Consider the following 13,382-nt stretch of genomic DNA (forward strand, 5'->3'; position numbering starts at 1 on the left):
TTCTGCACAACCTCTGTTGTATGATTTTGCGACTATCTGCAAATGTTTATATTGTTTCAGTTGGTTTGATTTTAAATTGAGAATACATTTAAGCACTAATTTACCAATCACGTGAAACTTGGATGCAGGTTTTGCACAAATGTGCGTAAACTAGTTTAGTGAATGAGACCCAATGACATAAGGAAGAGTGCAGATTAATTGCAATGAATTGCAAATGTAGTGCAAATAGACTTCACAATCTATAATCAGATGTTCATTTGAAACAAAGGTAAATTAGTTGAAAGTGATGACTTCCATTTTCCTCAGTTTTTTTCTACACTGTGCTTAAGATTAGGGATGGTGGGAGGGGGTCTGTAAGCTTGTTAGTGTAATCAACTCAAACTCTCAGAGCAACTGTGTAATCTGCCTTGCTCTGATCTCAAGTATAGTTCAACACTGTCCGTGCAGTTCAATGGAGAAGAATGGCAATGTGATAGCTTTGTGTGAAGAGCAGACATATTTAAGTTGTTATTCACTAAACAAAAAAATTTCCCCTTTGCTGCTGCTATCTCATTCTCCATTCCATATATACAAACCGAGACGCATGAAAACCAACAGCGTTTGTTGTAAAGGACTTTAAACTTTTTTTTTTTTTTTTTTTTTTTAACAAGAATGTGACTGACATTTCAGAGAATGCAGGAAGGATGCAAATACGATTTCGATGTGAACAGCCCCTTCCACACAGACTCCACACTTTTCAGATGTTCATTTAATCAACACATTTTTAAACGGGGGCTGTTTGTGTTCGTTTTGGAATGGTATAATCTGCTGGTAAGGATAATGCTGTTTTGGATGAATAACTGTCATAAGGATAATTGCTCTGTTTGTACAGTAAAACTGGTGGCTGCCGAATTGGCAATGTTTATCATAACTCACTTTTATGTCATGTTTTGTCGAGTTATGTCATGAAAGCAAAAATCTGGTTACATAACATCTTTACCGCTTTGAGCAACCATCATCTAATAGATTAAAATGGAGGTAAGGCTGTTATGCAGGCCTTCATAAGATTAGTGTGTGTTTGTGTCTCTGTGCAGAAAAAAAAACAAATTGACAGGGTTGACATTTTAGGATGAATCTAAAAGATATATATTATTATACACACTGGTTGCCAAAAGTTTGGAATAATGTACAGATTTTGCTGTTTCGGAATGAATTGGTACATTAATTCACCAAAGTGGCATTCAACTGATCACAAAGTATAGTCAGGACATTACTGATGTAAAAGACAGCACCATCACTTTTTGAAAAAAGTCATTTTTGATCAAATCTAGACAGACCCCATTTCCAGCAGCCATCACTCCAACACCTTATCCTTGAGTAATCATGCTAAATTGCTAGAAAATCATTCGCCATTATATCAAACACAGTTGAAAGCTATTTGGTTCATTAAATGAAGCTTAACATTGTCTTTGTGTTTGTTTTTGAGTTGCTACAGTGTGCAATAGACTGGCATGTCTTAAGGTCAATTAGGTCAAAAATGGCAAAAAAAAGAAATGGTTTCTCTAGAAACTCATCAGTCAATCATTGTTTTGAGGAATGAAGGCTATACAATGCTTGAAATTGCCAAAAAACTGAAGATTTCATACAAAGGTGTACACTACAATCTTCAAAGACAAAGGACAACTGGCTCTAACAAGGACAGAAAGAGATGTGGAAGGCCAGATGTACAACTAAACAAGAGGATAAGTACATCAGAGTCTCTAGTTTGAGAAATAGATGCCTCACATGTCCTCAGCTGACAGCTTCATTGGATCTTAACCCCATTGAGCTTTTGTGGGATCAGTTAGACTGTATGGTGCGTGAGAAGTGCCCGACAAGACAGCCACATCTATGGCAAGTGCTACAGGAAGTGTGGGGTGAAATGTCACCTGAGTATCTGGACAAACTGACAGCTAGAATGCCAAGGATCTGCAAAGCTGACATTGCTGCACATGAAGGATTTTTTTATGAGAACTCTTTGAAGTAGTTTAAGAAGTTAAGAAGTTAAATATAAATAATGTGTGTATATATATATATATATATATAATTAAAATAAAACAATGGGAATCTGAAGACATAGTAGTGAATTACATTTGAATATGTAATATCTGGTTGATGGTGTTATTATTGTTAACAAAAACTAAAAGGAAAGCTAAATTGAAACCTTTTCACTGACTGCAATAATAAGAATTGCGGGAAAAATTAAACAATTTTCATAACTCCTAAAAATAAATATATATATATATATATATTAATTGAATATGAACATTTTGTATATTTAATATATATTGCAATATATTTAAAACTTTGCAATCACCCTTCATTAAACAAGAAAATTCCCCTATAGCGATAACACTGGATAACCCTGAAATATTTAACGTGCCATTGGACTCAAACTGGTCAAGAGGATGAGCAATCGTCATGTTTTTTTGTCTGTGTGTGTGTCATTGAGACAGACTGAGACCATGAATTGGGCATGTTGACTTTTGTTCTTTGACTAAGTTCCAGCTCATCAGTGTCCTCAGATAAGGCTAAGCAAACACGATGTGACTGTTTGAGTTTTGCCAAATGTAATGCATTTAATTTTTTTTTTTAGCTTGTATGTTTTTTTCATCTCATTTGCTTATTTGCAAATGTGGGAAAGTCTAAGTAATGGTGTTATGGTAATTTTGCTGCTTAAACTGGTTAATATTGGCTTCAGTATTTGGGTAGTTGAAAAATAACATCCTTTTGTTTTAATCATGATTTTAGGCAATAATGTATATGAATCCGAGTCTTAAGCAGCTTTCTTGCAATAAACAGCTCTCTGGTGTCCATGTAAATGAGGTGTGCAAAAATGTTTAAGGGAAAGTTTGATTTTAGGTGCTTTGACTGGTCACCTTCACTTAAATGCTTGTGTGGTGGGACAAATACATTTTTGTTCAATACAGATATTGCTTACAGTATCACATTAATTTAATATCTATATGAACTGTGACCTGAATGTCAGGAATCTTGAAAACTTTGTGTGACTTATTATAAAAGTCTGTTTGTGTATGTATTCAAATGATTTATGGCAAGCAGAACTGACTTTTATTCATTCACAGAATATGAATTGTTGATATCAACAATTACATTTTCACTAGTTAGAATGCTATATCTTTATATTAGTAATGCAATTACAACTAGTGGAAATGGCAGTTGTTGATTATTAGTGATTACATTTGCACTAGTAAAAACATTAATTCTTGATGTAAAAAAAAAAATGTCATCACTCGCAGAAATACTTTCTTGATATAAAAAATGGAATTTTAACTAGTAAAAACTATAATGCTTGATATCTGTAATTGCATTTTCACTAGTAGAATTTCACAATGATCTGTCATTCAATCCTATTCAAAACACAATTACAGATATCTACAATTCATTTCTTACTCATTGGAATTCCATTTCACAAATCAGCAATGCATTTCGGCAAAAATGTAATGTAAAAATGATCCTTTTTTTTAATCAATGGTTGCGTTGTTGCTAGGGACGTGCCCGAAGCCGAATACCCTATTTGGAAAGGCACGAAGAATGACTTGTGAAAAATGAATAACGGGTTTATCCAAATAATATAAAAAATATTAGTTTGATTGATAATCCAAGAAACACAAGCATAAAGCAACACTGAAAAATGAACATATTCTAAATTACAACATTTATGAATCTGTGCAGCCAATATTTCTAAAGTGTAAACCTTATGAATGAAAATGCGCACATTGTGATTTCAGATCAGATGGGCGGTCTTGACTCCGTTTGCGGTCTCTAAATTGTTCATGTGTGGAGCTTATCAAGTGTAATATTAACTAAGATACAACATCATGTACCCTTCCCACTTCTTGAAATGTCTGTTAACATATCACACAATTCACACGTGATTCTCATCTATTTATTTATGGCTTAAACCTGAGCGCAATGTTTTCACATCGGAGCTCGTCTAGCCGTCTCTTAAAGTTGACCACATTTATATTCACATTGTAAAATTATCTGGTTAAGACTTTATTCTGAAAAAAGTTAAAATGCTCCATAAAGGTTTAAATGATCCATGGAGTATTCATCTATTAGGAATATTCCTTCCTTATGTAAAATGAAGAAACTGAAACATGCTCTTTTTCTTCTTCTTTAAACTGTGCTAAATTTGAGAATGTTAAGTGTTCTTGAGCTATGAACAGGCACTGTATAAATGTAACTATTATTTAACAAAATAATGTCCTATCATAAAAATTCCTGATAGATTTACAGGATTTTCACCTGTTTGTAGGCTATATTGATTTATTTTATTTCTTTTCATGCTTAAATTTGTATTTATTATTCAGTGCAAAATGTGTGCTTGACATTTCACATTTTGCTTGACACATCTTGCCTTCAGAATAATGTTGTTATACATGCACAGACAAAAGTAAATTCAGTTTCAGGCAGATATTAATATCTGAAATACCAGGAGAAACCACAACATATTCCACAGTTAATGTAGCCTACAAATTCAGCTTCATCTGGTAAGAAAAATATAAAAAATAATAATTTAATTAATAATATAATAATAATAATAATAATAATAATTATCATTAGGCTATTATTATGAAAAGGCATACATAAGGCATTTTATTAATAGAAACTATAAACGTAAGAATAACATTAAAAAATGGGCATTTCATTTATTTTGAACACTTCCGGTTTAAGCCCTCTATCCGAATACTGAGACAGTTACAGATAATTTTGTTATATCAACAAATACAGATAATGGCTTCGCTGCACACTCATAGTTGCTACTGCAAATATCTATTCCTGATATCAACAATTGAATTACAACTAGTGAAAATGCTACATTTTGCTCTCTGTTAATGTATTCCAACATGTTAGATTTGGTATTTCTGGGAATGGATTTCTGATATCAATAAATTGGAAAAGGGTTTTTTTATTTTATTTTTTTTAAATCCCCTTTTCTCCCCAAATTTTGAATGCCCAATTCCCACTACTTACTAGGTCCTCATGGTGGCACGGTTACTCACTTCAATCCGGGTGGCAGAGGACAAGTCTCAGTTGCCTCCGCGTCTGAGATCGTCAATCCGTGCATCTTATCACGTGGCTCGTTGTGTATGACACCGCGGAGACTCGCAGCATGTGGAGGCTCATGCTATGCTCCGTGATCCACGCACAACTTACCACAAACCCCATTGAGAGCGAGAACCACTCAATCACGACCACGAGGAGGTTACCGCATGTGACTCTACCCTCCCTAGCAACCGGGCCATTTTGGTTGCTTAGGAGGCCTGGCTGGATTCACTCAGCACACCCTGGATTTGAACGCACGACTCCAGGGGTGGTAGTCAGCGTCAATACTCACTGAGCTACCCAGGCCACAGGAAAGGAATTAAGTTATCTAAAAAGGCATTCTTACTAGTTACAATCACATTAGAGATATCAGAAATTAATATTGCCACTAGTGAAACCAAATTACTGATATCAAAAATGAAAAATGTCAAAAGTTGTAATTCAGTTGTGAATCAAGAATAGACATTGCACTAGTTACATTGAAATTATTATATTTACTAGTAAGAAGTGCATTTTTGATATGTGAAATTGGAATATCAACTAGTGAGATAAATTTTAGATATCCGTAATTTCTTTTTTAATGGAAGTTAAAGACAGATCATTGTGAAATTCTACTAGTGAAAATGCTGTTACAGATATCAAGAATTACAGCTGTTACTATAGTTTAAATTACATTTTTGACATCAAGAATGTATACTTCTGCAAGTGATTACATCATTTTTTTATATAAAGAATTAACATTTTCACTAGATCATATGCAATTACAGATATCAAAAATTAGTGCTTTCACTAGTAGTAATTACATTCCTGATATCAAGAATTAGCATTTTAAGTAGTGGAAATTTTACTGTAGATATCAACAATGCATATTGTGCGAATGATTAAAAGCCAATCCGGCTTGCCATAATTATTGAGTTAGTTTACCAAAGTCCCTGCAAAGTTCTAGAACGTCTTCTTGAATGTTAAATATTTCAGAAAGTATTGGTAGCTGACATGATCCAAATGAAACACCATTTATCCCCTAATATTGATTGAGTTAATCTCACACCAAACCATGTAGAGGATGTTAGTTTCTTACTACTCTCTTGTGCAGGCTGATATAATGTTGAGGTTGTGACAGGCCAGGACATGTTGTGGGTTATAGCTTCAGCGGATGCATCATGAGTCTGATAGTAGAGATATGCTGAGCTGACTGGACAAACCCTGTGAGAAGTGAAGGACCCCAAAGTTTTGTGCTCACAATGTGCCCCCTCAGCATGCACACGCACAGTCCCTGTGTAGCAAGAGCTCAGTTATGTAACACTGTTGATGATGGACAAAGGCTCTGCAAGAGACATTGTGTGCTGTCGCTCTGTCTTCAATCAGCACATTTGAAATGAATGGTGTTCAGGCCAAGGCCAGTGATTTTGCTCAGTATCACAAATCCGACTGCATTGATGTACATACTACATCATAGATGATAATAATAATAATAATAATACGCTGCTTTGTTCCTTTATAATGAATGAAACTTATATTCACGTACAGTAGAATTTACTTTGAACTCTACAGTACTACCACAGTACATGTCAAAAAATAAATGGTATTACCATGGTAATTTTTTGTTAGTGGAAGTAGTTGACTGGTGATAATGGTTATTTTAGTGTATAACTATGACAGGTGCTGGATTGAACAGATATGATCTCAGGTGAGATCGAAGTGCACTTGATTAGCAGGCAGTAAGCAGCGCCGTGTGTTCATAACACGCACACAGGCTGAGTCATCCTGTTGGTACAGTAGCTCTTTTCATGGTGCTCAGACACAGCAGGAGTTCCCTGTGTGTGGGTGAACCTCAAGAACACATGTCATATTTCACTCTAAAATCAAAAGAAAAAAATATTTGGGCATGTATATTTATAATGAAAATAGGACTGGTATTTTTAGGATCTGTAAGACTATTATGTTGTGACATTTTCACAACAATTTAGCACCCCCCGACAATTCTAATTATGTTTTACTTTTGCATTTGTTCTATGTGAGGATGCTCATTTAATTTTGAAAATTAAAATCAGCGTTAATTAAAGCACATCATATTTGTACAATATAAATACTTCATGATTGAAATAATATTAATAAAATATTTTTTCACATAAGTAACCAAAATGGGGGGGGACTTAATATTCATGACTTTCATAATGGTGCTAAAAGCAGGATATTTTTTTTTTTTTATGCAAAATATAAGATTTTAGATTATCGTCATAATATACAGTGGTGTGAAAAAGTGTTTGCCCCCTTCCTGATTTCTTATTTTTTTGCATGTTTGTCACACTTAAATGTTTCAAATCATCAAACAAGTTTAAATATTAGTCAAAGACAACACAAGTAAACACAAAATGCAGTTTTTAAATGAAGGTTGTTATTATTAAGGGAAAACAGAATCCAAACCTACATGGCCCTGTGTGAAAAAGTGATTGCCCCACCTGTTAAAACATAACTTAACTGTGGTTTATCACACCTGAGTTCAATTTCTCTAGCCACACCCAGGCCTGATTATTGCCACACCTGTTCTCAATCAAGAAATCACTTAAATAGGACCTGCCTGACAAAGTGAAGTAGACCAAAAGATCTTCAAAAGCTAGACATCATGCCGAGATCCAAAGAAATTCAGGAACAAATGAGAAAGAAAGTAATTGAGATCTATCAGTCTGGAAAAGGTTATAAAGCCATTTCTAAAGCTTTGGGACTCCAGAGAACAACAGTGAGAGCCATTAACCACAAGTGGCGAAAACATGGAACAGTGGTGAACCTTCCCAGGAGTGGCCGGCCGACCAAAATTACCCCAAGAGCGCAGCGACGACTCATCCAAGAGGTCACAAAAGACCCCACAACAACATCCAAAGAACTGCAGGCCTCACTTGCCTCAGTTAAGATCAGTGTTCATGACACCACCATAAGAAAGAGACTGGGCAAAAATGGCCTGCATGGCAGAGTTCCAAGACGAAAACCACTGCTGAGCAAAAAGAACATTAAGGCTCGTCTCATTTTTGCCAGAAAACATCTTGATGATCCCCAAGACTTTTTGGGAAAATACTCTGTGGACTGACGAGACAAAAGTTGAACTTTTTGGAAGGTGTGTGTCCCATTACATCTGGTGTAAAAGTAACACCGCATTTCAGAAAAAGAACATCATACCAACAGTAAAATATGGTGGTGGTAGTGTGATGGTCTGGGGCTGTTTTGCTCCTCTCAGACCTGGAAGACTTGCTGTGATAAATGGAACCATGAATTCTGCTGTCTACCAAAAAATCCTGAAGGGGAATGTCCGGCCATCTGTTCGTGACCTCAAGCTGAAGCGAACTTGGGTTCTGCAGCAGGACAATGATCCAAAACACACCAGCAAGTCCACCTCTGAATGGCTGAAGAAAAACAAAATGAAGACTTTGGAGTGGCCTAGTCAAAGTCCTGACCTGAATCCTATTGAGATGCTGTGGCATGCCCTTCAAAAGGCAGTTCATGCCCGAAAACCCTCCACTGTGGCTGAATTACAACAATTCTGCAAAGATGAGTGGGCCAAAATTCCTCCACAGCGCTGTAAAAGACTCATCGCAAGTTATCGCAAACGCTTGATTGCAGTTGTTGCTGCTAAGGGTGGCCCAACCAGTTATTAGGTTTAGGGGGCAAGCACTTTTTCACACAGGGCCATGTAGGTTTGGATTTTGTTTTCCCTTAATAATAACAACCCTCATTTAAAAACTGCATTTTGTGTTTACTTGTGTTGTCTTTGACTAATATTTAAACTTGTTTGATGATCTGAAACATTTAAGTGTGACAAACATGCAAATAAAAAAAAATAAAAAATCAGGAAGGGGGCAAACAATTTTTCATCCCACTGTATATTATAAAGAAAATATTAAATCATTATATATATATATATATATATATATATATAATCACACACACACACACACACACACACACACACACACACACACACACACAGATCAGCCACAACATTAAAACCACCTGCCTAATATTGTGTAGGTCCCCCTCATGCCGCCAAAACGGCGGCAATCTGCATCTCAGAATAGCATTCCGAGACCGGCACCAACAATCATGCTACAGTCCAAATCAAATGTTTTTTTCCCCATTCTGATGGTTGATGTGAACATTAACTGAAGCTCCTGATCTGCATTATTTTATGCACTGCACAGCTGCCACACAATTGGCTGATTAGATAATCGCATGGTTGATTTGTTGGTGCTGTTTTGGTGGCACGAGGGGCACTACACAATATTAGGCAGGTGGTTTTAATGTTGTGGCTGATTTGTGTGTGTGTGTGTGTGTGTGTGTTATTATTATTATTCTTTTTGTTTTTAATTTTTTGGATGAAATATGGCTGAGACTGAATATTTACAAGCAAAATAACCATATACATTGCTAGGGTATGTACAAATTATTTTACACACAGAGGGGTGGATGAAGCAAAATAAATTATAAATAAATAAAAAATTAATAAAAATGACTTCGGAATATCTTAAGACATGAATATCCTGTTTAAACCAAGCAGAAAAAAAGATGCATTGAATGTCTGTCATTTGTGTGAGAACCCAGACATGTTCTTGATGGGGTTCACAGGATTCACCCTTTTACCTTTTTAATGTCTTCAGATAATCTTGCAGGTCATGTGTAATGGGTGAAATATTGAACACATGTAATTAGACATACTCTGTTTCCTTTCTGTTTTGATGATGCAACATTTTGAGTCTAAATTGAAGACAACTTGCCAGCCAGGCAGGAAGCACATTGATTGAGTGTGTATGGAGGAGTGTTCATGTACACATTCATTAATAACCTACCTCGTCGTGTTCCTTTAACATCCACCAATAAGATATTTTGCTAATGCCTGCTGCTCACACACAACATGTCTCACTTGTAACTCAGCTCACGGCCTACAGTCAAGCTGTGCTCATCAAACCAGCGCCTGTGAAACGTGTCTTCACCTCCATCACTGTTCAGTCTGCAAAATAACACACACATGCTGTCTGTGTCTGCAAAGCCATCCCTGCTAAAATAAGGCTAAAACCAGCCCAAGCTGGTTGGCTGGTCTTAATTGGTTAAGATGGTCTCATAGCCTGGCAAAGCAGATAGACCAGTTGAAAAGTGACCAAAACCAGCCAACAGACCTCCTTGACCAGCTTGGTCTGTTTCATCAGCAGGGATTGCTCTTTGGAATAAGTCATGCCTGTTTCCATGTATTAGGTTGTTTAATTTGCTTCTCCATTTCTACGTTTGGTGTGACATTTTGCTTTTTTGTCTTTGTGTTTGTGCCATCTCAGCTTTGTATCAATGGCTAGAAGCCGATCGGCAGGGCAGGGAACCAGAGGCCGTGGCAGCAGGTAAACATTATTATTAACACCCTCATACCAGTGTTAGGCTTCTTAAACTTCTTCGCTCTGTTTTCCCATCCACCTCTGCAATCCTGTTTCTTTGTTCTCATTTAGCTTTCTGATCTTCCCTGCTCTTTTTAATTAAAAGGGAAAAAAAAAAGAAAGAAATGAAAACACTCATCATTTACTCACCTTTTCAAACCCATATGCTGTTTTTTTTCCATGGAACACCAAAGGTGGAATTTAAGAATAGTTATGCAGCTCTACTAGGAATGGGCATTTTGGTCATTTTGTCTACTCGAGTACTCGGACTAATTACTCTAGTACTTGTTAAGTACTCGAGGGGTGATTACATGTTCATAACTGTATATATAATAACATGTCTGACAAACGTCTATAGCTGTTGCATTGTGCCTTGTTGTTCCAGTGTATCGTCGATTCATTATTATAGGCTGTTATAAAATGTTTCAAAAGATTCAAAATATAATGCATCATATTATCATTATGTGTAGATTTGCTGTCCAACTCTGAAAGAATGTGCCCAACACACGTCTGTTTGTTCTTCCTTCAGGTTACCGTAGTAATCTTAGTAAGCATGCACCAGTTTTTTTTAGTGACTGTCTGAACCGTCTATTTTCAAAAACAGGAGACGCCATAACCATTGTATTTATAATATGCGTGTTAAATTGAAGTTCAGTTTGAAAACGCTGCATTGTGTTCCATTTAGCTGCGCTCTGTCTATCTATTTGAAACATGCGTTGCTTCAGCACGTTGAGTCCACTGCCACATGCACCTGGTGTATGTGTGTCCCCAAGTGTTCGCTCTTGTGAAAAGTCGTGATGCTCTGTATTGTTGCTGTGATTCATGAAGCATTCCATTCAACTCTGAGAGTCTGAATTTCCACCTTTCAACTGGGGAAAGTGCAACAGAATGACACTTTTATATTGGACATCTAACTTGGAAACTCGTGCAGAAATCTTCAACTCCCATTTCATCGAGATGCAGGTGCGTGTTACTTCTACTAAATATGGTGTTGAAGTCATTGAGCATAACAATCTAAAATAGGCTTTTAAAAAAAATTTTAATGTAAGAAACTGTTTAAATGAGGTATGAAATCATCAGAATATTCTCTGCTTTTGACGTCAAAACATAAACAAGCATGCTCACAACTAGGCATGTGACGTATTCGGTAATACGGTATCTCACGGTAATTAACATGCACAATATAGTTATCGTGGGCACTTCAAAATACCGTAAATAATTCTAGATAACCTTTTAGCCAAACTATTTAGATTTTTCTGAATTCACAGTAGTTTTTTGCCATCCACGAATCAAGATTCACAACACTGCGTGTATGAGGCATAAAAGACACGTGTATTCTGATGTAAACAAACCAACATGGATGAGAACAATGACTGAAGGTGGAACGCAGCCAGCTCTTTATCTGCCATCTAAAAGGGTTAAGTCAGAAGTGTGGAAATATTTTGGGTTCCATAAAAATGCTGAGGGATGGTTGCTTGAAGATGGTTTCCTTTTGTGTAAAACATGTGGCAGAAAAGTGGCAGCGGAACACCTCCAACATGTTCGCTCATCTGCAGGACAGTCATCCTGTGCAATTCAGTGAGATAAAACAAGTTATGACAAAACTGAGAGACGGCATGCTAAGTGACAATTAAGATGACAAAGAAAGTGAACTGTTGTTGCTATTTGCAAATAATATGTATTTTTTGCTAAAACTCCGCAAGCTACACAGTAACATTTGCGTCTTGTAGTAACAGCTAATACCAAGTCCTGTAATTAATAATGGCATGGTGTTTATTTTTTATTTATTTGTTTTGTCCTTATTTGAGCTTTACAGCACTTGGTCGCTATGAACTGTCATTGTTGTAGCTGTGTATTGATTCAACAAAATTACTCTTTGTCTTCCACGGGAAAAAAATAACAAAATACAGGTTTGGAATGAAATGAGGGTGAATAAATGATGACAGAATTTTCATTTTTGGGTGAACTATCACTTTAAGGTCACTGTTTCAATTGTCCCTTCCTCTACGTCTTCTCGAGTTTTCTGATGTGGAGGCTCACTATAGGTTAAAGTGGGTCATTGGCCTCTGCTAGTTATTTTAAATCAGTTTCAATCAGTTATCTCTCCCTCCCTCCCTACATTTGACTCTCTTGTTTTTCAGCAGGTCTCATGCTGTTCCTGCTAACATTTCATGGGGTGTTTGCATCAGTCTGTCTCTTTCTCTCTCTCTCTCTCTCTCTCTCACACACACGTGTATGCCTGAGGCCCCAGACTCTCTCTGTAATAAAGGGCTTTAGTAGATTTCTCCTACTCTCTGTCCCTTCCTGTTAGTTAATGCCCAGGGCTGTGATGAGGTTCTTGCAGATCACAGTCTCTCCTGCCAGTTCACCCCTCAACTCACCCTCTGGGCATAAATAATGCTTTGCTGTTTTTATCTATCGCAGTGGGCTGCATGTGTCTCTCTCAACAGTACGCTATATTACTGAGCCCAAAAGTAATTGTCATATGTAAACTGTTGTGTTCATTGTGATCAAAAGTAACACAATAACCTCATTATGTTTTTAGCTTATCTTTGGGTCCTAGCTTATAAATGAATGCCATTTCATGGAAATGAAAACATAACAGACTGGTCCTATTTTACTTAAAAAAATAAATTAATTAGAAATATTATTTTGCATATAGAAAATGAAGCCTATTTTTAGGATCATTTAAGATTTACATTATGAAATTTTTCATGACAATTCTGAAAATTTTACCCACCAATTCACCAATTAGTGCAATGCGAAAAAGTTTAGCATGATTAGAGGTCGACCGATAGTGGATTTTGCTGATACGATGACTAAGCTGGTAGTAAAGGCCAATAACCAATTAATCGGCCGAGTTTTTAAAATCAGTTTATAGAA

The 13,382-nt window shown here is 36.3% G+C and overlaps 1 protein-coding gene across 7 annotated transcripts in view; it reads left to right on the forward strand.

Moving 5' to 3' along the window:
- The window catches only part of LOC127435093 (DENN domain-containing protein 5B-like), a 70,259-nt gene that overhangs the window by 7,757 nt on the left and 49,120 nt on the right, over nt 1–13,382 (forward strand). For 5 of the 7 annotated variants that reach the window (XM_051688271.1, XM_051688272.1, XM_051688274.1 and 2 more), the window contains exon 3: nt 10,407–10,466. The exons of the other annotated variants lie outside the window; for them this stretch is intronic. In XM_051688271.1, the coding sequence (XP_051544231.1) occupies nt 10,407–10,466 (60 nt within the window). The remainder of the gene's footprint in view (nt 1–10,406; nt 10,467–13,382) is intronic. 7 annotated transcript variants of the gene reach the window in all.

The sequence above is a fragment of the Myxocyprinus asiaticus genome, chromosome 45 (genome assembly GCF_019703515.2).
Source record: "Myxocyprinus asiaticus isolate MX2 ecotype Aquarium Trade chromosome 45, UBuf_Myxa_2, whole genome shotgun sequence".
Lineage (NCBI taxonomy): Eukaryota > Metazoa > Chordata > Actinopteri > Cypriniformes > Catostomidae > Myxocyprinus > Myxocyprinus asiaticus.